At 40.4% G+C, this 25,175-nt stretch overlaps 1 protein-coding gene across 1 annotated transcript in view; it reads right to left on the reverse strand.

The window, feature by feature from the left end:
* Positions 1–1,516: 1,516 nt before the first annotated feature.
* Positions 1,517–25,175, reverse strand: part of SPTLC2 (serine palmitoyltransferase long chain base subunit 2) — a 78,366-nt gene continuing 54,707 nt past the window's right edge. The window contains exons 10-12 of the mRNA XM_062495231.1: positions 14,668–14,803; positions 12,564–12,693; positions 1,517–7,529 (exon numbers count right to left, since the gene is read on the reverse strand). Coding sequence (XP_062351215.1) covers positions 7,410–7,529; positions 12,564–12,693; positions 14,668–14,803 — 386 coding nt within the window. The 3' untranslated portion in view covers positions 1,517–7,409. The remainder of the gene's footprint in view (positions 7,530–12,563; positions 12,694–14,667; positions 14,804–25,175) is intronic.

The following is a 25,175-nucleotide window of genomic DNA, read 5'->3' on the forward strand; positions in this document are numbered from 1 at the left end:
CAGCTGCATGGCCGGGGCGGCCGCCGCCCCCTCCACCCGGCGGTGCCCGCGGGGCGCTGCCCCTGCGGCGGGGCCGGCCCGGCCCGGGGCTCTTTGTTCCGCGCCTCGGCGGCGCCGGCCTCGCGCAAGCCCCGCGGCAGCGGCAGCCCCGCCGGGGCAGCCCCGCCGCCGCTGCGCCCTCCCGGCGGGGCGGGGCGGCCGCGGGCCCCGGCGGCTCCGGCCCGGCCGCACGAGGCGGGGAGGATGGAGGCGCCTTGGACTGAGGGGCGGGAGCGGGGACGCGGCCGGGCAGGGGGCTCAGAGCCTCCCTCCGCTCCCCCGGCGAAAAGAGCTTGCAGAAAGCGCCCCTTTTCCCCCTTCTCCGGGCGCCAGCGGCGGGGCCGCTCTGCGGGAGGAGGGGGGAGGACGGGCTCCCCCGCCCCGCGACAGGCAGAAACGGGGCTCTGTGCTCCCGGGTGAAAGCCCCGGCTCTTCCCGAATTGTGGGAGAAAGTTTCTACCACTCAAAAACGTCTTTATTCCACGATCTGCTCTCTTGTAGTCCGGCAGCATCTTATCCAGCCTTTAAAACCTGTTGGAAACATGGAGTGACTGTTTACTTGGGGCGTAGAGAGTATCTTTTCCAGGATTTCTATCAGACATTCGTGAGCCTATGAAGGAAATTAGGAAAAGGAAAAAAGATATTAGGGAAGGACACTGAAAGGAGGCTTTGCAGCCCACTGAGAAGTGCTAGTGCTGGCACGGTCCCAGAAAGAGAGACCTAGAAGGGAAAACCCAACATTTCTACAGTAGCCTTAGCTCAAAGCTGCAAATTACCTGGGCCCATTTGTGTACCCACAGCTAAAATCAGGACCTGCACCTCCTTTTCAAATACCGACATCTGGTTTATGCACACTTAGGGCTGAGATGAATGGAAGGAAATATTTAAAACAAGATACACACTGCAAGACAGATGTGAGGTCAAGAATCCCATGCGAGATGGATCAAGAAGCCCTTTCAACTATCTCATTAGCAGTCCGCAGCTGAGAGCAGTCTGACTCTCTAACAGCACCCAAGGGTAGCAGCCTAGCTTTCAAGCACAGCAGCTTTTTGGGGCCAGCACTGAGCTAGAGCGGGCACTCATCGTGGGAGTGCTGCATATCAGGAGCAGCAGCTACAACTGCAGGCGTCTCTCTGCAACAGAAGTGGCTTTTCTAGATTGCACATCAAAGCTGTTGCTGTAGGATGGACCAGACACTGCCAAAAAACAGCTAAGCATCCATCTCGCATGCAAGGTTTCCTGGGTCTGAAGTACAAGGCTAGAGGGGAATAATGATCTGTCTGAGCTCTCAAACAGGCTATGGTTTTACCCAGTCATTCCAGTATGAATCTCATGTGCCGATTTCTTTTTTGAGGTTTTTATTTTGGGGGTGGGTAGGAGAGGGACTGGGAAGGAAAAAAAGAGGGTCCAGTCTCTTTAACAGGGAAAAGCCTCATTAAGGAAAAAAGTGCCAAAATCATGCTACAGTATTTTTTCAAAGTCTTTATTATGCAGAACATAGAATATATTTGAATGAATTTTTTCCCAAGCATTTTTTCTCCAGTGTTTTTTTTTAAACATGCATTGTTACCTTTTTAAAGCCAATGTACCATCCATTTATCTTTTTCCCTGCCCATAGAGCATCCATATTCATGTTAATCACAAGTGTAAAAAAAATTAGACATCTGGCATAAAATATTTTGAGGGGGAGCCCATTTAAAAATTTTATCTAAAATGTCTTATCTACAAAAATTTCCAATATATATGTACATTATAGCAACAAAGAGGCATAAGAATACAGTGCAATCTAAAATGAAGTGCTGTGACTTAATTCTGCCCAGGGCTTGTGGAAATGTGGGCCACCATTGGCTTTGGGGCTGCTAACCTAAAGCCTCAGGCTCCAGCATTCCTCAGTTCTCTCAAATGAGTACAAAGTTGATATTGGGAGGCTAGAGTTGCATTAAGCTTAATATACCATTAGGGGGTAGCAGAAATACTGTCTGAATAGGAGGAGCTTTGGCAAAAAAAAAAAAAAAAAAAGTTGACAAAAGGTCAGATATTTTGGTGCATGTTTCACCTAACCGTGGGTATTTTTGGAATGGCACAAACCCTTGGCATATTGATGTGAGACCTTTCCCGCTGAGGAAATTAATTTGCTAGCTGCCACTGGGTCTGAAGTCCCTGACTGTCTCACTAAGTTTCCCACTTCCAGCAGCCCACAACAAGTGACTGATGGAACTACGCAGGAGCTATGTAAGCTACACAGGAACATCGGTGCAGAGAACTGCACTACTTTTGGCTCCCATGTACAGACATCTCCGTAAACAGCTGCTAGCCAGGGTCACAGACAAATTGAGTTTTGAACCTCTCCTTCCCAAGAAAACAGCAGTTCATACTACTTAACTCAGAGCACCATGTATTCTTCTGTGGGTTAAAATCCACTGCATTCTTCAAGGTCAGTCTTAATTTCAATTCTTCATACCAAGAATCACAGTTTAAGGCCTTCAACACACACCACAGTCATCATCTTCTTTCAGCCAGCCCCTTTTGGGGATATAAACACAACAGCTCCAATGTCTGCAATAAATGCTTCTTTTTAGTGAAAGGTAAAGCACAATACTTCACACAAACAGTTCATGTTTGTGCTCTAGTATTATGTCTGAATCCTTGAACAGGTGAGCAACTGCAAGGCTGGGAATGTTTACAGCAATACAAAGCCATCAGAATGGCATTGCAGATTTTTTTTCTTTTAAAACCATGTTAGGGTTATGCAGGTCAAATGACTCGTGATTTTCCTAAGTAGTGGCCCAATGCCCCATGGGTGTCAGGTCCAGCACCAAAGCCAACAGTGCACCTGCTGAGGGGTCATACTAAGCATTCCTAAACAGCTCAGCACTTCACTAGTGCTGAACAGACTGAAGGTGCCTCAAATCTCCATGCAGAAGGTGCCATTCACAGACCCCAGCAAGCTTGACACTTTAATAGGCTGAATATAAACTGTAAAAATAATATATATAAACTCTATACATTCTGACTGAGCATTGTATATTGAGATACAATATACAGTTGTATGAATCTCCACAAGTCTCCTTCTCTGTGATGCAGCAAGGGGGCTCATGCATGGTGCTCCAGATCCAGTGCTGCAAGGTGTTCTATTAAATGAAATGAAGAGTCATACTCATGCTTTCCTCCAACCTCTCATATGGTCTCCTTGAATGGATAATAGCTTCTGAACAAGCAAACAGCTGTAAGCCAAATGCTTTTCAGAGGTAAATAAATCCAAATTTGCAATGAAGAAGTTGTATTTACTTGGTGTGGAAAAGTTTTAGAGGAGTGTCCATTCAGGCACTGAAAGTTGCACTGCTGATTTAAGGATACTTATTCAAGTACATGTGAAAGATCCCTGTATAGCTGAAAATAAGCAATGATTGACTACCCCTCTTCTCCACCTCTGCTGTATCAGTCCTTTAACCACACAGCACAGATGGGTACACTTCTCTTGCCTGTTCTTTGTGAAGGTGAGTACCACATCTGCACTATTAGCAAGAGGAGGATAGATAACGCAATTCCTTCAGATGTTTGGTCAACTTGCTCCTCAGTCTTTGCCTAAAGCAGAAGCATACTACACCTGTAACTCAAGAACCAGAACTGTTAATTAAGGATGATACTAAGAAGGGAAAAGATACAGCAACTAAAGAGTTAAATATACCATATACATACTATACAAAAGCTTATGTCATGTAAAAAACAAAAATGAAGGCCCTGAATATTCAGACACAAAAAAACTGGTTTCTTCTCTGTCAAAGAACTAAAGGAAAACTACGAATCATGTTCCTTAAGACAAAGATCTACTTGGGAAAGCCAGTTTCTAACAAGAAGCAGATCTCCCACTCTTTGCTGATGCTCGGTAATAGGAGCTTCTCAATTTTCTTACCAGTGAAAGCATATGGCCATTAGCCTTAAAACCAGTAATAGTTCTAAACTCTTTACTCTGCTCAACAGAGGCAAAAACCTGCTTGCTTAGTTCTTCAGAGAGGTACTGGGAAGGTAACTATTGTATATTTATGAGTAAGTTTAGCCAATATACAGTACTGGGCAAAAATCCTTTGTTCAAAAGCAGCCTTCATTTTCTTTTCAATTTTGCATCTCTTAAGAAATACCAGGAGTCATTTTCAATTAGAATGTCTCTGAAAAGTTGGCAGGGACTGAAGTTTTATTTCTTAAGCAGCTTTTCTTCCTTTGTGATCTCTCAAGATTGGTTCTTTCATTCATTTCTACTGCCAGGAGAAAAAGGAGACAGATTTCTGGTCAGTACATAAATATCAAAGCAGCAATCCATCCTACACATACTGTGACAGCGTACATGCTGTAGGGTTTCCTAGCACAAGCCCTTATTTGAGGTTTTTTAGTAGATGCAAAATGGTTTTCTTGGCTTTCAAGCTCAGTGAATTACTAAATTAAAGTGTGAAATCTTGAACTTGTAACTCTTTACTTTTTCAGAAGTAGTTTCAACAGGTTTCATTATTTTTACCAGACTTTGGCAAAACAGTCTCTCTTGAACAAAAGGCTTCAGAGAGGAGTGGGGGGGATTTGCTTCCCAAAAAGGATATGGCAAGGCTGAAATGTAACGAAGCAGTTTACAAATGCCAACTGCCAGAACCCAAATTCAAAGTTATATGCAGACAGTGTAATACAGCAGAAAGATACTAAACGGCAGAAGCTTGAATGCAATTTCCTCAACAGGTGCAACCAGAAACCAAATAGACACTAGTAATTAGCAATTTAGTAATTTTTAAACACTGACCACTTCAGAAGTATTACATAGGATTTATCTATATTATGGAGATTTTTCAGATGCTTTTCTCCCTTCCAAAGACAAGCTGCTCTAAAACTGATTTCCAGAGACAAGATTAAGATTCAACACTTGTAGAATCTATGACAACCCATTTTTAACTTAATACATCACAGTTTCCAAACTCACTTGATTACAACTGACTTGATTACACAGCAGACAAACATACTGTACATTTGTAAATGCATAAAAACAGCTATCTACTGATCCAAGCCTTTAAATTGGTTAGTTTTGTCTGCTCTTAAACCATTTCATGATCAAGTAAACAGGATCATGACTGAAGTCAGGGTTTCTTGTACTAACCTGCTCTTGTTCCCTAGTACAATCCAGAGAGGAAAAAAGCCAATAATTCTTTGAGGTAAAGCTTCTTGAAGTCAGAAAGCAGGTAATCTGCTGGAATGTTAGAGCTAGTCCTGGGCAGAACACAGGCAAGACAGTAAGCTCAACTAACTGCTGTTTATTCACTCTTGCTGAACATGTGAGATTACTTCATAGCTATCCAAGATGCATATACAGACTTCTCAGACTCTGCACTCACTCAGCTCCAGAAGAAGAGCCAACAAACATTAATGGACTAAGACATAAATAGTTATCTGGACCTATTTTCAAACAGTCAATTTCAGTTCTTCTCATTTAATTTCTGAAATTCAATGGTAAACAAAATGAACCAGTGTTTTGAAGTTCCATTACATTAAAATGTAACAAGATCTATAAATGCATGAAGTTAGATAGTATATAAAATAGAAGACAATTCTGCTTTAAACTCATGTATTTGCAGAACTGCTTGGTTCTAGTGGCCAAAACACTCCCTCCCTGTTAGTTGCAGAGTGAACATTAAAGAACTTTAAAAGAATGATTTTTTTTTTCAGCACCACACAAAGAGCTTTGAGTTGCTCTCTGCTTTAGTATTACAATGATAAGTCTGTTTCTAAAACCTCAGTAACCTGCAAAAAGTATCTTGCTAACTCTAACTGAAGAGCTGGCCTAACTCAATTGACACAACGTTAACATTTTGCTATCTTTGCAGAAATTGTGTATGTCTGAATATAAAATAGAGAAACAAACTATACTGCAATTGACTAATATTTAAAATTTTTGGTACCTTTTTGTTGATCCATTCTTTTCACTGAAAGAATTCAAGATGTAAAGACTAAGTAGCAGATCAGTTCTAAGGTGTGTTAGAGCAAAGGCATCTATTTGAAACAGAGGGACAGAATGAAACTTGCAAATAAAGAATCCGAATAGCAACTGGCTCAGCCAACAGTCATTTGAGCAGTGTTGATCAGTAACAGAAGTACAAAAGAATAAAAGATATCAAACTAAATGCAATTGTGAGGACATTCTCTCTCTTCAGGGAAGGCCTACAAACATGCAGCTGCTAATGGGGACTTTGCAGCCAAAATATAATCTATAGCTACAAGATTCAAGCTGTCCATATGTGTGACAGGGCCAGTGAAGAACACCTCAAAGATGACAAGAAACAGTGAGTTAGCATAGCGAAGGGCAGCAGTCCTTCACAGATCTGCATGAAATAGATGGGTCTCCTAGTAGTCATCTCTTGTATAGGCCTGCTTATTGAGGGGGCTTAGTCTTAAGACTGAGACTTGCTCTAGTTTGTTTAAACGCAAAAGCACCCTTCTAGCACTTACTGACTTATTAATGACTTTATGATAAGTCTAAAGCAAGAGAAAGTAACCTGAAGATGAGAAAGCATCACACACAACACCCATACTTTTTCTTCTTTTTAAACAGAAGTATTAAAAACAAAACAAACCTCTCTCCATCACTTACCCTCTATCAAAGGGACAGTTAGTGTCAAAACCAGGAGAAAATCTGGTATCCATACTGGGAAGGAAAAGAGGCTACAGTTCCAGAAGTCCTTCTGCCTGTGGCTTACAAAAGTAAGTAACGTTTGGGAACAATGGTCCTGTCAGTGACATGTCAACAACACATTTATTTTAAAAAGGCTAAATTCAAGTTTTAAACATAAGTAACTGCAAATGAAAAAAAAAAAAAACAACTTTGGTTGATTACCCATCTTGTTAAAATATGTCGAAGTTAGCAATCAACAGTTTCTCTAGGAAGTCTCCAGAAACAGACAGGTCCATTCATTCCTTATTGGGAAGATCAGACACCTAGCAGTGACACTGAAAATGCTGCCATGCCAGCGTCACACATGCTCACAACATCTCAGCCAGCATTTGGGAGGCTAATGGTGCATACAAAGTCTGAACTGATCAGTCACAGCCAACTCGGGTTGCTGTGAATTCATTGAGACAAATAAATTAAAAAAACAACAAGAAAAAAAATAAAGCCAAGCACCTCTAGGGCCAGACCCTGAAGACAGAGGAATCAAAGAATTTTTCCTCCTCTCCCTATTTACAAAATGCCATTTAGAACTGATGTGGCCACTTCAGTATTGTGAGGAAATGTCTCTTATACTAAGCAGTCAGAAGTGTGTTGTTCACAGATGTTGTGGCCTGTGTGCCACGGAGTGTCCCATGGGTGTGTCCCTCCCACTGAGGCACATGGAGGGAGTTCAGTCTTCTGTTTCTTCATACGTTGTCTCGTCAAACGGCCGGTCCAACAGAGGTACCAAACGGCGACGGGAATATTTCAGTTGTAAAAGGTCCCCAACTTCATTGATTTCTTTTAAAGCCTGACAAAGAGACCAAAGTAGATCAGCAGAGGAGACAGAAACAAGTTATCTGCACATTTTCCTTTATGCATACTACTGCAGACTACTCTGACAGCCACTTTACTTGAGATTTTACCGTGCAAGAAGCCGGCACCTTCAGAAGTGCACAAGATTTTTTTTTTATTTTAACATTCAGAAATTTTGAGACCACATAAACAGCACCAGTCACTTAACTGAGAGTGCCTATGCATCCACCTGACTACTCCAATTCCAGAACAGGCTCATAATATCCAGCAAACCCCATGACTATTAATAGACAGAAAAACAAAATAATATTCTTCCCTTCCTGGAAATAATAAAGTTGAAATAGAAAAAAAATGTACGTTTTGTTTGAGGTTTGACTCCTTATGTATCATTCAGTTTGAAAACAACCTGTGTTAGCAAACCTGATCTACTGTATTTTTTAAACTGTAAAACAGCAAAGGCAAACTACAATAGTGAGCTAACAAGTTCTATAGATGCATTTGTTATATTTACATTTGGTTAATTTGAATTGTTCATGTACAACTAGAGATGCAAGCTATGTCTCATAAACAACATAGCATAGGAGAATTTTGCCAGACAATCCAAGCAAAGAAAAATAAAAAGTCATTCTGGGTAGGACTCTAAGCATTTTGTCCTTGGAAAGCAAGTCCCACTGAGGTTGCTACAAAGGCAGCACTCAAGCAACTGATGACCCAGAACACTGCTACTGAATTAGCACAGCCTTCCACCATTTTGACCTGAACTCAAATATTATGAAGCTTACCAGAGATCAAACATCTGCTTGCGTAAGAAATTAGGGAAGTCCTAGCTCAGTTAATCATACTGCCATTATGTTACAATCTCTGATAAGACATTGGTCCACACACAATAGGGTCTGTTAAATGCCAAATCCTAAACTTCACTTCTCTACAGAACGCTCCTAGAGCAAAGTACAAAATAAATCAGTTGCTGCAGACAAATCTGTGATAGCATGTGATGCTAGTTATTTTATACAGGCAAGTGACAAAAATTAATTCAGAATATCACTTCCAAGTCCAATGTGATGTTTTTGAATTCAAAGGCTGGCATACTTTGCTGCTTTGAATTGTATATGTATTGAGATAGGTACATTCAGCACTGCTTCAGAATGTCACTAATTCAACATTAATGCTCCAATCTGGGTCAAATGCTTGTCTCTTGAGGACAGTTGGCAGATGGGGGTTAATAGCTCTACATGTTTTTTCTTCCTAGATGGATAGTTCAAGTTTTTGTTTCTTTAAACAATGGCCCTTCACGCTTGTTATATCTGGTAGCAAAAACCTCTGCACTCTAAAATCTGGGGGAACGACAAACCCAGAATTTGGATCTCGGTAAAAACAAAGCAAAACAAAAGTGTGGGCACAGTCTGCCAGAGCCTTAAGTAGAGATCCCATATGGAAGCAATTTAAAGCTGAATTTCTGTTGAAAGAGTATGTTAACTGTTATTCTTGAATGCAGATTTAGGATTTTATTAATTTAAAACAAAAAGGGCCATGTGACCAGCAAAGACTACAAAGGAAATGGCATTGGTGTACTCTAACTTTAGGAGAGTGTAATGTATTTTTCCTCACTGAAAAGAAAGCACAGCCCACAGCGATGCAGGTTATGAAGGATTTCACTCTGATCCTAAGCCAAATATTTTTAGGCAAGGAAGTTTTATTTACATAAAACAGTTAAAATTTTAACTAAGAACTGTTCCTCATCATGTGGGTATATTTAATAAGAACAAAGAAGCATTACAAATACCACTATTTGCAAGACAAGCTTCTCTTCCCTGTGCTTCAAACCTGGATAAATTTTGTTTAAAAGAATACCACAAGAGCTCTAGTCAGCATCCATAAATACACAGATGGGATACCAAGTTGTCCTCTCTGTCAGTGACTTGAAGAAGCTGTCTGCCAGCTCTCCCCAGGTCCATTCATTTTAGTTCTTCCTGCTCCTGGACATTGTTGCCATAGTTAGCAGAGGGATTAGACCCGAGGTCTGCCTTAACAATTAGCTGCCTGAAATCAATCCCTTTTCACTGCAACCCAAGAAAACACAGCACAAAGTCACTGACACAAAGACTTGCTCCTTATTAACTCCTCTTGCCAATGTTCTGGGTTCTGAGCATGCAGCTATTTTGAACCATAAAGGGGATTATGCGAACTTGGAAAAAAGCCTCCACATACTGAGCTAAATCAGGATTTCTTCATTCACTTCAAAATTCACACCTCATTTTGCTCTGGATTAATTTTCTTAGCAGACAAGCTCTAATATATTGAACAAGCATTTCCTCAATTTAGTACATTTAACACTTACAGACAAACTCTAGCAATGAGTCTTACGCTAAATGCACACGATTTCAAACATTTTTTGGAAAATGCAGAAAGAATTGACAGGAAAAGAGGTTTTTAAAGCAGAGTAATAAAAATTACAGATAGATTTTGCAAGAGAGCAAATGTGGTACTTATACAGACCCTACAAGAGTGCCTTGTTATGGCAACGGCCCCAGCTAGTCACTAAAAGAGAAGACCAAGAACCTAACCAACTGTAAAACTGCATGATTGCTCAGGTACTACATCAAGTTGGTATTGTTTTAGCTCAATTTGCAGAAATATGATTTCAGAGACTTCAGTTTTCTTTATTTTCCTTCCTCCCACCTCTTATCCATTCACCCCTACTTCATGACCACCTGTTCAGAAGTTACTGCTCCCTCATTTGTGTCAATGAACTCAGGTCTTTCACCATGCTCTGAGCCAAGTCTGATACTATTTATTTTATACAGGGGGAAAGGAAGCAAAGGAGAGGGTCTTCTCTGAACATACTGGTTCAAAAGCTTTATTTGGAACAGAAACAACTAAATTTAAATAATTAAGGGAAAAGTAGCAGGACAAGTAGCTGAGAAGGAACTCCTGAAGCAGTCTGCTGTTGCAGTGTTACATTAGGGAATCTCTCACAAGGCAGAAACAATGCAGAAGCAGCAAGTACAGCACTGCAGATACATAGCAGGTTGATACTACTCAATGACACTACACACATATTATGAAACTGCTCACACCACACACTGCCTTACTGGTTTTTAACAGAAATTAAATTTAAAAAGCATGTAATTTTGATTTTTATGTAAGTTCTGCAGCAGTCAAATGTGAAAAGGTTGAGTCTATATATTTTTTTACAAAACATTAGTAAATATCTGTTCAATATCCTATTTGCTGTTCACATACGGAAGTCTTACCACCTGATTATATTTGGACATCAGGTATGATTTCCCCTTCCTAACTCCATGACTACTCTCAACTACCTTATCCACAAAATGTTCAAAAATAGTTTCAAGACTTTTTTTCTCCACAATTTTCTCAAGATAAAGGCAAAGCTTTCCAACCTGCAATTCCTCACATTTTTTTAATCTTCTTTAAGAAGAAGGTGACATTTGCTCTCTCTTCCAGTCCTCAGGAGCCTCCCCCAACCACCACGAACTCTTCCTCCTAAGATGACAATCAAGAGTGGCCTTGCAGTGACAGCTAACACTTGTGGATGCAGCTCATTAGGTCCCATGGACTTGTGCATGTTGATCTTGTTTAAATGTTCCCTTATTGGAGGCTCCTTCACACCAAAGGTAAGTCTTTACTGCTCCATACTTTTCCACCGATCTCATGGTCCCAGGATTCCTAAGTCCCACCATCAGACTGAGACAACAAAGGCACTGAGTACCCTTGCCTCTTGCATGCATTTCTCACCTGATACCCTGTGCCATTCATCAGCAGTCCTCCACATTTTTTCTGCTCTTTCTTTTGCTACTAATGTCCCATAAAAGCTCTGCCTGCTGCATTTGATGTCCTTTGATAGACTGAGTTCCAGGTGGGCTTTGGTTTTCCAGACCCCATCCCTGCACGCTCAGGACTGTGTCTCTGCTCTTCCTTGGTCACCTGTCTGTGCTTGCACCTCTTACACACTTTTATGATATATTTTTGTTGGTTTGTTCATCCATGAAGGCTTCCCACCACATTCACTCTCCTTTCAGTCAGGATAGATCATTCCTCAGGGAAGGAGTGGGGAGGAAAAATCAATTAGCTGTCCTGGCCACCTCTGCTCTTTGAGACTGTATCCTACATGATTCTTTCAAGTAAGTCTCTGAACTGAACAGAGTCTACTCTCATGAAGTCCACATTCATGACTCAACCTAGTTTATATTCTGAGTCACAGACCCTCAAAGCAGGAAAGTGCAATGCAGAACTCTGGCAGTGCCTAAGACAACCCATGTACATATGTCCATCAAAAAAGATTATTCAGAAGACTCAAAATTGAATGTAGCTACCACACCAAGACATATTAAGAATAGCCAGACATTCATATAATCCTCCTTCAACTCTGTTAGTCAGAGATTAACCACCACCCTTACTTTTTGAAGGCAGCATCTCCTAACTGATGCAAGGCCTCCTTCGAGGGGACCTCCAATCCCTCTGCAAGTGCTGGTAAGAGTAAGTAAGGCATTGCATGTGGGACAGACTCACTAGGACAGGTTCATTTAAGATACAGTGCTCTGAAGCTTTAAACAAGAACAGGAATAGTAATCTCTGGAATAAAAATTATCACTAGAAATCATGGGCTTCCTTTTGAGAGGAATATAAATGTTTTGGAGGTTCTCAGGCCCTCTTATTTTTTTTTTCCTTGCCATTAGCATTTAGGATCAAAAGACGCAAAATGTTTCTTTCTAACCAGCTCAAAGCAAGGTATAGCCTTTAAAGAGGGTAAAAAGCATTGTCTCACAAGAATGAGACTGTCTTCTTTTAAAAAAGGACAGAAAGGTCCAGAGATTTACTCTAAGTAGCCATTCTGCACTGCTGAAGCGAGGAAAGATGGAGTCACTGCCGGCTCTACTGCAAAGGGCTTGGAAGATTAGGTTTAACTATGTCATGTACAAAACATTGAACCAGTGTACAAAACCCAGACAATTGTTGCATCTGTTTATTAGCAGGCATGAGCAGAAGGAAGACAAGACGAGACACTTACTGTATCAAGCATCTCTTTGGTATGAGCTGCAGACAAACAGAATCTGGCTCTGGACTCAATGATGGGGGTGGCAGGGAAGCCCACAACCACAACACCGATGTTCCGCTTCAGCATCTCACGCCCAAACGCACTGGCAGAGAGAACGAGATTGTCACAATTATTCCAGTGGTGGCAAAGCAGGAGCATGAGGGAATCTGTATGGTGACCCAGGTGATACAGGCCTCTGTTGCAGCAACACTGTCATATCACAGTTTGGAGCTTCCAGTGCTTTGGCGGAAATGCTTGATCACAAAAGCCTTTATAAAATTCAGTCCCAAGGTGGTCCTTCTCAAATGGTTTCAGTGTATTAAGTTCTAACAAAGATGAAAAATTACACGTGGCAGAGACTGGTCTTTTAGCAGGCTGTTTCTAAATGGATTTGTAAGCTTGGAAATGTTTCCAATAGGAAAGAATGATTTTGGCTCAGAAGTTTGACTATACAAGGAATCCCTCATGCTGCAATACCCCAAAACGGATGTTTCTGCAATTTCAAGATGTTTTGTTTTCATAAACTTAATTTGATTACAGTACATTATTGCATCACAGAATGTACCGCTTTATAAGTATCACAGGAACCACTGAACCACCACAGTAAATTGAGATCATCTAACATGACACCTAATATTTTTAAGGAAGGTGCAAAAATACCATACAACTGTCACACACTATCTTAAACGAAACAAATACTTAAGGAGATTAACTAAAGTAGTGACATTATACAATGAGAGGCACAAAGATATCGATCAGATCTGTAATGGCAGTGCAGTTGGGGGTGTTTCTGTAGGCCACAGGAAATGATTAATCCCTTTTGAACTGACCTTGTTGTGAGAAGTAACAATGAACTTAAGAGGTTTATAAAGACATATAAAAATAACATTCTTTTACTAGGTCTTTAAATTTTCTGCCACAACTGTTTTCCTTATAAAGAGGTGCATCCTGATACACTTCATTTTGTATCCATTTAGTGCTCCTGAACTCTTTTAAAAACAGGCTACCAGGGACAAAGAAAGGATCAAGTAAACCCAATGTAGATCCTAAGGGCCAACTCTCAGAGCTCTCTGTTCTTGCTCATTTTAAGTAAGATACTGGCCCAAGTACTCAGCTAATAAATATTTCCATGTACATTTCCAAGGAAAAGATTGTATTGATTGGTAGAGAAACTGGGCAGTGGGAACAGCTGCTGCTGTGTGCTAGAGGTATAGTCTGCAACACCCACAAAGGTAACAGGCCTTTTAAAACTTTGTTACACTGAGAAGGGTGGAGAACCCTTATTTAGCTTCATAAAAAGTGCCTGACTGCAGCCTGAGCTAGTCAAGCACTGGAGATGTCCAGTACATATTAATAGGAAATTATGTTTTCCAAATTTGAAAGTGTTGATTGAGCACTGTATTATACAGACCCTGAAAAGAAGCAACCAAAGCCAACCTGTCCTTGAAATAATGTTCTGTTTATGTTGAAAATATTTTCAATATATACTTTATATATCCTCCTTGCAGAATTTTAGCCTTAATTATCCACACAGCACTCCACAAATCAGCACTTAAAAACCTATGTGCTACAGTTGTTTTAGTATTTACAATACCAATACCTGAATGATTATATCCAGACCTCCTAAAAACTTGGGAGTCATCAAATACATGTTGTTGCGTCCCATCATGTCTTGCCCCACTGTTTTTCCTTTCCTAATTTTCAAAGTTCATCAAGGAAAAAGTTGGCTCCTTCTGGTCCAGAAGCAAATTGAAAGACTTCCTCCAGTGACTTTTAATGTTAATTTCCATTCAATTTCAGCTCCTCTTTAGCAAATTTATACACTTTACATATAAATATAAGGGAAACACAACCCAGCCTTTAAAACATGACAAAAGAATCAAAATTGTTTCCCTGAAGTGATTTCTTGGTGCTACAAGCTTCGATTTTCTCAAAGTTTCCATATTTTATAAGACTCAGAAATGATCATAAAGGCAAAAGTCAAACTCATCTTTTCTTATGTTTAGAAAACTCTTCATATTCTTACACCAACCTAGCTTTAAAGAAGACGGGTAAAAAGTTATGCTGTCAAACATACCCAATTTTTGCTGGCATGTACAGCATCAGAGGCACAACAGGGGAATCTTCATTTCCATAGATGATAAAGCCCATCTCTTTCAGTCGTCTCCTGAAATATCTCGTGTTCTCTGCTAGCTGCTGCACACGTGCTCTCCCTAGAAAAGAATTGAAGGTGAAACTGAATTCAATTCAAGTCACATCCATAACTGCAATACAAGGCCTCAAATAAAAGTACAAGACATTAATGTCCTGCTTGTGCTTACGGAAGTGTTAAAAATAAATGCAAATTGGGATTTGCAGTTTCTTCTCCTTCATGTAACCAAGATTAATCATGCATTTTCTGACACGTCTGAATGGACCAGGAAAGGCACAACTATCAAGTCCAAGTAATGCTTAGTTTTCTCACATCAGGTTCTCTTTTAATCAAGAGGTACATGGCAAAAAAAAAAGGCAGTTACCTGCTTTTAAACAAGATTCGAATTTTTATCAGAATTCACTAGTAACTGCATCTTGAAGGAGAGTTTGCTTACACTTTAAATAATTAATGGAAACCTATTGAATCAGCCGGTGTTGTTCACCGTATTTTATCCTGCTTGCCTGCTTTATTGTAAATTACTACTTTTCTCTTTAGATCTCTTTGCTGAACTATTCACGTGGCTGCTCCCTAACCTTTTCCAGTTAAAATGAGCTGGGTTTAAATTAAACCAATTACTTCTGATAATCCAGCTCACTTCACTTAAGTGGCAGCAGCCAATTTATCATGTATTCAGCCATTTCCATAGGGATTCTTTGATATTTGTCAAAATTAGTACACAGGACATTAGACAGCTTGTAAAATTTAAATATTTCAGATGTTCAGATATATGCATAGAACAACCTATTTATCAGTTAATTAAATTCTAGCCTAGCACACTGTACTACATTCCTGTATTGCTCAGAAAAAGGTTCACATTATTTCACTTAAGCATATCACAATAAATTTCTGATCAACTAATACTGTGATGTTGCTTAAGAGATTAAGCACTATGCCATTCATGAGATGATAGAAAGTAACACTTAACTCACTTGTCTCTGGTCCACAATGTTTATTTCTGGATAACTGATTACCCAAACACTGCCTAGCCCAGGTGGGTGATGCATAAACTGAACCCTTAAATGTACAGCATGCAGATCTATGCCACAGTGAAGGTGGTTGCTAGACATTAATTATCTTCCTTTAAAGCTGTAGATAACATAAGGTGATTAACAGGAATGCCAGATCTCAAAGAAACATCCAACACCCACTCAGCTCTGCTCCAGGCCAGAACAAAAGTAATTTCAAGAACCTATATAGTATTTGTTGCCAAGAGTGTCAGACATTCCACCCACAACCAGGCAATCAAAAGCAAAAACCCATCAAAGGCATAGCATAAGAAAAAAAAGGGAAAACCTGTTAAGTTTGCAAAACTTGACCTATCATAAGTGGGTAGAAGCTGGTATTTTTAATAGCACTGACTGCCACTTAAGACATCTCTTTTTCTCCATTAACAGCATTATTTCTTAATATTGTCTCCCCCAGAGTTTCTCTAGAAGCTTAATTCTTCTTCCCCAAAAAGCAGCAAGATTTCAGTAAAACACAAAGGCTTCTTGAATTTATGAAACTAAATTTTTAATTTATTCACATCAGATCAGATCCTCTACTGAAGACCCAGCCTTCTCTTACGTTTTCAAACCAATTATTTGGTAATTTAAAATAACCTAGACTGCAAAATGAAGTTGAAAAGAAGAAACAAACTCAATAAAATTAAAAGAACCAGGCTTAGATACTGCAAGATACTAAAAATAGTGGGTCACTACTTGAATTTCTAATATTGAGGCAATCAATAAATACACAAGTGTCCACAGCAAACTACATGCAGAAAAAAATCTATTTTGGCATCTTCTGAGAAAGCTGCATTTGCACATACATATAGAAATGCAACAATTTCTGATATGTCAGGTCAGTGATGTACAATTGCATCAAAATACAAATCAGATTCCACCACTATGGAATAGTAAGTTAACATACACAGCTGCTGTGATCAGCCCCTCACCCTGGAAAAGGAATGCAGCTTTTGCCATACGTTCACCTTTTCTGTGTTCCCATAAAACACACAGTTTACAGTGTTGAAGCAGAAAGAAATTTCATCACATTAATGGTCTTCCCCTCTATACATTCACACCCTTTTCCATGTTGTTGAGAGCGTTCCAGGCTAAAGATTAAAGAGTAATCTTAATTTGTAGTTGGCAACTACTTCACAGTCTTCCTTAAACTCCTACCAATATAAAAGGTTATGATTCTAGATTTGTCCTTATAGATTGAAGCATGTTTTGTGATGTAAACAAGCCTCAAGAATGAGTCTTTCAGCTCCCTACAGAGATGTAATCACCTATTAAAAGCAACCAACAGTTTTGGAAGATGTTGCCTTCTTCAGGACTGTGGGTCTCAAAAGTCTATCAGCTTTTACTTCACTCTAGAGTCATCACGTAATTTAATGAAATTAGTACTTCTTTAAAAACTTGTGGCTACAATAATATTACCAAGAACCTGAAAACATACTCGGTGGTATCTCTACCCAATAGCTCACTACCCATCACATGTTGCTACCATCTGAAGAGAACTGTAGTTGTGGTGAAACAAAGCACCAGGAATCAAACAAAAATTGAGCACAGCTTACTTGTCCTCTGCTTGCCTTTGTCCTTGTCTTTGTCCTTGCATTCTGGACAAGTATTCTTCTCTGTACTTCAGCAAGTTTAGTCTCCTACTCCACTATAAAATCCTATATTTGGAAGACTGATTCCACATGCTAATTGAATAAGGCTTGCAATATTCTGCATCAAGCACATATCCATTGTTCGGCTCTACTACCATTTGTTGGTTCAGCCCCACTGGTACACACTGGTGTAGCAGGCTGTTAACTGCTAGTACAGTTCCACCATGTTTTCTGGAACTATAAAAACAAACCAAGCAGTGTTGGAAACAGCAGTGAGTAGGTATTATTGCTACTCCCACTTGCAACCCAAACAGTGCTTGAGCACTCAAACAGGACCGCTAAATCCCTTCCCAGCCCAATCATCTCCTGAAGGTTAGAGCTTTGTACACAACTGCTCAACTGTAAGCCTAGAACAATTGCCAGGGCTGTATAAAATCTCCAGCAACTGGCTTTTTTGGCAGTATGCAGCTGCATTTTTAAGACCACACAAAAAAGGCCAGATCAGACACCACGTTGCCAATTGTTCTTGCATAGAAGTTGTGCAATGATTCTGGTAACATCCTTTCATCTAGGAAACTGGAATGTGATGACCTTCAGCAAAGGAAGGAAAGGAGGAAGAAAAGGATGATTACTGGAACTGAATTCTTCAAAAGGTTAAAAAAACTAGAACTGTTTATCAGATCAACTCATCTCAAGTCCCTCATAGGTCCTATAAATAGCTTAAACTAGCTACTGACAGAGCAACACTGAAATTAGAGGATAACTAATAACTTTTCCTGTACTTCTATACCCTTTTGCAAGTTTACTGCAGTCATATCAAGACTGCTCTTCCAATTTAGTAAAACACTTCCTTGCTTGTAGTAGCCTGGGCATCATTTAGTCTAAAGTACAAATATATCTCCCAAAGAATATGATGCCATTGTATCAGAGGTAAAGGTCACACACCATCGAAAGGGGAGAAACACTCTCCTGTCATAAATATACAATGTAAGAAATATTCTTTAAAAAATGCAGCTAGTGTGTACCTGAAAAAAAAATTCAACACCCTAGAGAAAGTACTCCATTATGAATCTGAAAGCATGTGAGATGCATATTCCTTGCAACCACTGGAAGTAAATCAGTGTCTCTGCCAGAACAGGTTCCCATAGCTTAAAACAATGACCCTGAGATTAGCTCAGATGATTAGAGCATGGTTGTGGATCCAATACCTGTATGGGTCATTCATGTAAGAGCTGGACTTCACAATCCTTGTGGGTCCCTTCCAACTCATGATATTCAGTGATTCTGTGAATAACACTTTATCACTTGTGAAGGTGTCTGCTTTAGAGGTCATAATGCTCAGAAAGCCAGAAGTTATAATGAAAATAGGAAGCAGAGAAGGCAGTTACTGAATGCCTTCATGTCAGTCTTCAGGGACAAAACAAGTCCTCAGGAACCTCTGACCCAGAAGACCAGGAAGAGTAAAGGAGTATTGTAAAGATGACTCTCCCCCTGTGAAGGAGGACTGGGTTAGAAAAAACCTAAGCAGACTTGACATCCATAAATCCATGGGCCATGCAGGATGCATCCACAACTGAGAGAGCAGAGAGAGCTTCTGGACACCACAGCAAGGCAGCTCATAATCATCTTTGAAAAGTCCAGGTGAGCAGGAAAGGTGCCAGAGGACTGGAAGAAAGCAAGCGTCCCCCTGGTCTTCAAAATGAGAAAGAGAGCCCAGAAAACTACCAGCTAGTCAGTCTCACCGCAATCCCAGGGAAGGTGGGGGAGCACCTCATTCTGGAGACCATCTCTATTCACACGGATGACAAAAAGGTGCTCAGGAGTAATCAGCATGGATTCAGTAAGGGTAAATCATGTTTGATGAACCTGATTGACTTCTGTGATGAAACAACTACCTGGATGGATGAGGGGAGAGAATGGATATTATCTACCTAGACTTCAGTAAGACTTTTGATACTATCTCTTACAATATCCTCACAGAAAAATTCAGGAAGTGTGGAATGGATGAGTGGACAAGGAGATGGATTGAGAACTGGAAGAACAGCAGACTCCAGAGCGTTGTAATCAATGGCACAAGGTCCAGTTGGATACCTGTCACTGGCGGTGTCCCTGAAGGTCCAATACTGGGCACAGTATTGTTTAACTTGTTCATCAATTACTTGGATGGAAGAGAGATAGATACCTCCTCAACAAGTTCACCAAGAACATGAAGCTGGAAAGAGTGGTCAATACCCCAGAGTGCTGTTCAGAGGGACCTCAACAGTTTGGAGAGATGGGCAGAGAAGAACAGTCTGAAATTCAATAATGGCAAATGCAGGGTCCTGCATCTGGGGAGGAATAACCCCATGCACCAGCACAGGCTTGGCAGCCAACCTGCTGGGAAGCAGCTGTGGAAAAGGACGAGGGAGTCCTGGTGGACAAGAAGCTATCCATGAGCCAGCAGTGTGCCCTGGGGGCCAGGAAGGCCAATGGTATCTTGGGGTGCATTAGGAAGAGCATTGCCTGCAGGTCCAGGGAGGTGATCCTGACACTCTGCTCAGCCCTGGTGAGGCCACAGCTGGAGGGCTGTGTCCAGTTCTGGGCTCCTCAGTCCAAGAGAGACATGGAGCTGCTCCTGGAGTAGGTCCAGTGGAGGGCAGCAAAGATGATTAAGGGACTGGAGCATCTCTCTCATGAGGAAAGGTTGAGTGAGGGAACTGGGCCTGTTCAGCCTTGAGAAGAGACAACGGAGAGGGGACCTTGTCAATGTACACAAGTATCTGAAGGGAGGGTGGGAAGAGGAAGGATCCAGGCTCTTCTTGGTGATGCCAAGGAATAGGACAAAGGGCAATGGGCAGAAACTGATGCACAGGAAATTCCATCTGAATATGAGGAAGAAATTCTTTTTTGTGCAGGTGACTGAGCACTGCAACAGGTTGTCCAGAGTGGTTGTGGAATCACTCTCACAGGTATTACCGAATGAACTAGGTTGGAAAAGACCTTTGAGATCATCAAGTCCAACCTATGACCTAACCTAATGCCTCCCCATCAACTTAAACCATGGCACTAAGTGCCATGTCCAGTCTTTTTTTTAAACACATCCAGGGACTGTGACTCCACCACCTCTATGGGCAGAGGATTCCATTGGCCAAACTCTCTTTCAGTGAAGAATTTTTTTCTGACATCTCACCTAAACTTCCCCAGTGCAATTTAAAACTGTCCTCTTGTTCTATCACTGGTTGCCTGGGAGAAGAGACCAACCCCTCCCTGGCTATAACCTCCTTTCAGGTAGTTGTAGAGAGTGATAAGGTCTTCCCTGAGCCTCCTTTTTTCCAGGCTAAACAACCCCAGCTCCCTCAGATGCTCTTCACAGGGCTTATGTTCCAGACCCTTCACCAGCTTTGTTGCCCTCCTCTGGATGCATGTGAACATCTCAACATCCTTCCTAAACTGAGGGGCCCAGGTATTAAAAAAATGTCTGGATACAATCCTGTGCCAAGTGTTCAAGGGTAACCCTGCTTGAGCAGGATGGTTGGACCAAATGACCCACTGGGGACCTTTCCAACCTCACCTAGTGTGTGATTCTGTTATGTAAGAGATAATTAAACACATTTCTTCTTGATTGAAATAGAAATTGAGTTTATATTGACTATCATTATCAGCAGGATAAAAAGGGAGCTCCACATTCCACCACAGTACATCTAAAAGCCTTTTGCAATGGGTTTACCAATGACACACACCAACAAAGAAAGTCACCTGTATTTAACCTCATTCTCTCATAAAAACTCATGCTTAAACTAACAGTCCATATACTCAAGGATTCCCATACAACCGAGATTTGCAAAAGTCTGTTTAATAAATAAACAACAATTGCTCAGCAAGTAAAAATTTTTGCAAGGCTGGGATGAACTCAGCCTTTGGGAAAAAAAATAAAAAGGAAGACAGTAGAGCTGATGTCTGTGACTGACTTCTTAATTCCATGCTAAAAAAAAAATCTCAACAGAGAATCCCAAGAATTTGTGGAAGTTACTTTCTCATAAAAATCTAGTATGCATAACATTTCTGTGATCTATTAAGGTTGATAAATAAGCTATCATAGATGGTATTCAACATGAAAGAAAATTCAGTTCAACCAGGATGTACTTGTTTTCCTCCCCTTGCCCTGATCTCTACACAGTAATTGGAAAGAAATCACAAATCTGTTCTAAACAGTGCAACACTTCATCAGCACAGCTTCTTGAGAAATAAAAAGCATGTTGCATTATACACAGACAGACTACCCTCTGACTCTGAACTCAAAGGGGCAAACCAACTTCAGACAGGCAAAACCACACACAGGCAGGATTTTATCTGCTTGTCACACTAGGGATCACTGCCTCCTGGATCAAAAACAAAGATACTTACTGCAATACAAGGGAAACTTTACATTTTTAATTAGTTCTTACAAAGACTTCAAGGCAAAATAGTAGGACACATCTTGAAAAATGACTGCTAATGAGTGAAAATTTAAGTTGTATGCACAAGCTCTTGTTGGTAAACAAATACCAGTTCACACTAGGCAGCTATGATGAAGTTACACTATATTCTTTCATTAACCAATCTTATAGATGCTCAACAGTAATATTAGAATTTTATTATTGCAGCCCTAATTTAACCTATTAGCTTTGTTGTCAACATTGAAAGAAAGGCTAAACCAAGCAATTTCATGCCTTTGCCTTACATACCGATCAAAACCGAAAATATTTGTTATTAATGATGAAATGAAAAATGTAGAATGAAAAAACCTCTTGATACAAACAGATTGGAATTCAGTACATGCAGAATCATTCCACTTGTGATACATATTTACTGGCCCAATTACTCTGTCCCTCGATAACAGCTCATGCAGTAATGCGATCAAACACCTTCAGGTTCAGTTTTCATTATGTGATCAAGGAAATGAAAACATTTATTAGCAGAGATTTGTAAGAATTCTGTAAGAACTTGTGAAGATGTAGTCTGACAGTAGTACACAGCCTCTGGCAAGACTCAGTATGTCTCTAACAAAAAATAGGTTTTGCGAACAAGATTGTCGGGTGCATATTAAAGCTGTTTTAAATCACTGTAAGAAGACTGTAGCAAGTTCATATCAGATCCATAAGGCACCTTTAATATGAAAATAATCTATTAATTCTTTGTGGAAAAGTTGCTTTCAGTCTCTATTGTAATTCACTTCACACTGTTTTTCAAGCTGGTCCCATCTTATGAATTCTTGCTGTTGGAGGTGAGAAGCATTGTATTAACTATTGATAGATGTGCCATCCTTATTTTGTGGCAGAATCATTTATCTTAGTAGAGCTACTTTAAGTCATGGAAGGGATTTATCCAGCAATCAGTTTATCCTACTGAATACCACAACTTTACTGATGTTATCATGTCCTCTGCAGATACACTTTGCTAGGAGGACTATGAATTCTATAGGACTGCTCACCTGAACAAGCTTCTTGTCTTCTCCTCCCCTGATCGCCACAATCCAGGGAACATAATAAAACTTTTCCCTTCCTTGTACAAATGCTTTCTCAGAACTAAACAAGCTTTGGTCTTTCTTAGAACTAAAAATAAAAATAAAGCTAACTAAAAGAAGGTACTTGGCCAAGTAAATACTTACGGGGATTATGGGAGCTCTGAGTGCATATATACACAGAATGGGTAAGAAAGGGACCAAGGTGGGTCATTTCATCAAACTGCCTTGCTCAAGCAGGGTCAGCCTAGAGCACTCTGCACAGGATTGTATCCAGACACTTCTGTAGTACCTCCAGTGAGAGTGATTCCACAACCACTCTGGACAACCTGTTGCAGCTCAGTCACCTGCACAAAAAAGAATTTCTTCCTCATATTCAGATGGAATTTCCTATGCATCAGTTTCTGCCCATTGCCCTTTGTCCTATTCCTTGGCATCACCAAGAAGAGCCTGGATCCTTCCTCTTCCCACCCTCCCTTCAGATACTTGTGTACATTGACAAGGTCCCCTCTCCGTTGTCTCTTCTCAAGGCTGAACAGGCCCAGTTCCCTCACTCAACCTTTCCTCATGAGAGAGATGCTCCAGCCCCTTAATCATCTTTGCTGCCCTCCACTGGACCTACTCCAGGAGCAGCTCCATGTCTCTCTTGGACTGAGGAGCCCAGAACTGGACACAGTCCTCCAGCTGTGGCCTCACCAGGGCTGAGCAGAGTGTCAGGATCACCTCCCTGGACCTGCAGGCAATGCTCTTCCTAATGCACCCCAAGATACCATTGGCCTTCCTGGCCCCCAGGGCACACTGCTGGCTCATGGATAGCTTCTTGTCCACCAGGACCCCCTCATCTTTGTCCACAGAGCTGCTTCCCAGCAAGTCAGCCATGAAGGAAAGCAGCATGCATTTAGTGCGAAAAGAGATCAAAGCAGCAGATCTCAACCTACTTTTTCAGGAAATAATGCTGAAAGGCATTTTATAACCTAAGCATTAATGTTTACTGACTGTTACGTAGAATAAAGAGTTTGTGGAAACATTAAGTTCTGTAGAATCCACCATTGTTCCCAAACTACATGATCAACCTAAATTTTACAGAATTTTACCAATTTTACAGAAGTCCTGAACCACGTAACCTTACTACAATTTTTAGCAGACATATATACAATTAGAAGTCCTCCATCACAGGAAACAAAACAAAGAGAAGGAAATAATAATCCACTTCAATGGCCCACAGAACAATACAATGCCATTGTGTCCTGTTTCCCCAGACTATGGCTACAAAGAACCTACACTGCAAGGATATGGATAAGGCTGCAATACTCTCTTACTGCTTTTCTGAGAGCACCATTATCAACGACAGAGAAGACAAAGCACTATTTCATTAACATGTATAGTTTATACAGTTCATAGCTTTTTCTCCATATACCTTGCTATCAATGGGCCAAACAAAAGAAAATAAAATTTCCACTTCAAAAAGCCTGTATTTTCAGACATTGGGAAGTGCCTAAATCAAAATAAACTGGCAAGGGAAACTTGGTTACATATATCATGCTCTAAAAGTTTGTTTCTTGAAGTCAGAGTGATGCTATTATACAATCAAGCTTGTAAATTTTTCCACATTAAAACCCCCTTGTTTTTGCAAAGGCTTATTCTTTAATTCTGTTTATTATTCCTACAATTCCATCTTTTGGCTGGCTGTTTCAGTGAAAGACATAATTCAGCATATTCTGTTTTGGAAACAAGCATTTTTCAAATCTCAACCAGGAATTCAATATTCTTCTGCTGATTTAACAGATTCTCCACTAAGCTTTCAGAAGCTAAGTTGCCTCCCAAGGGCTTATGAAGAACTTTTGCAATGTTAACATAATAAGACAAGTTGTTTTCTGGACACTATACTTGTAAATACCTCAACATTAAAAAAACCAACACAACAGCCAATGTCTTTTTCTGAGAAGACATAAAAGCACTACTACCCTTTTACTGCCATGAACATGTTTTTCATAGAAGATATAGAAAATTCTACTCTTGAAGGCTTCTCCTGAAAAGCACATGTCAAGCATGACTTCTTATAATATTTGCATGATGATAAAAACTAGCAAAATGTTTTTGGATTTGCCAACTGGCAAAAAAGACAAGCACAGCTTATGAATATCTGACTGGAAGCAAAGGTCAGATCAGAAACAAAGTAGTACCTATTAGGGGCTAGAATGAGTACCTTAAAACCAGAGTTTTAAGAGTGAGATTTTAAACCAAAAAAGAACACTAAACAGAATTCCACTTCAACAGTGATTAAATTCCAAAACTTTTGCCTTTTAAGGAAAGGTT

The sequence above is a fragment of the Cinclus cinclus genome, chromosome 6 (genome assembly GCF_963662255.1).
Source record: "Cinclus cinclus chromosome 6, bCinCin1.1, whole genome shotgun sequence".
Taxonomy (NCBI): domain Eukaryota; kingdom Metazoa; phylum Chordata; class Aves; order Passeriformes; family Cinclidae; genus Cinclus; species Cinclus cinclus.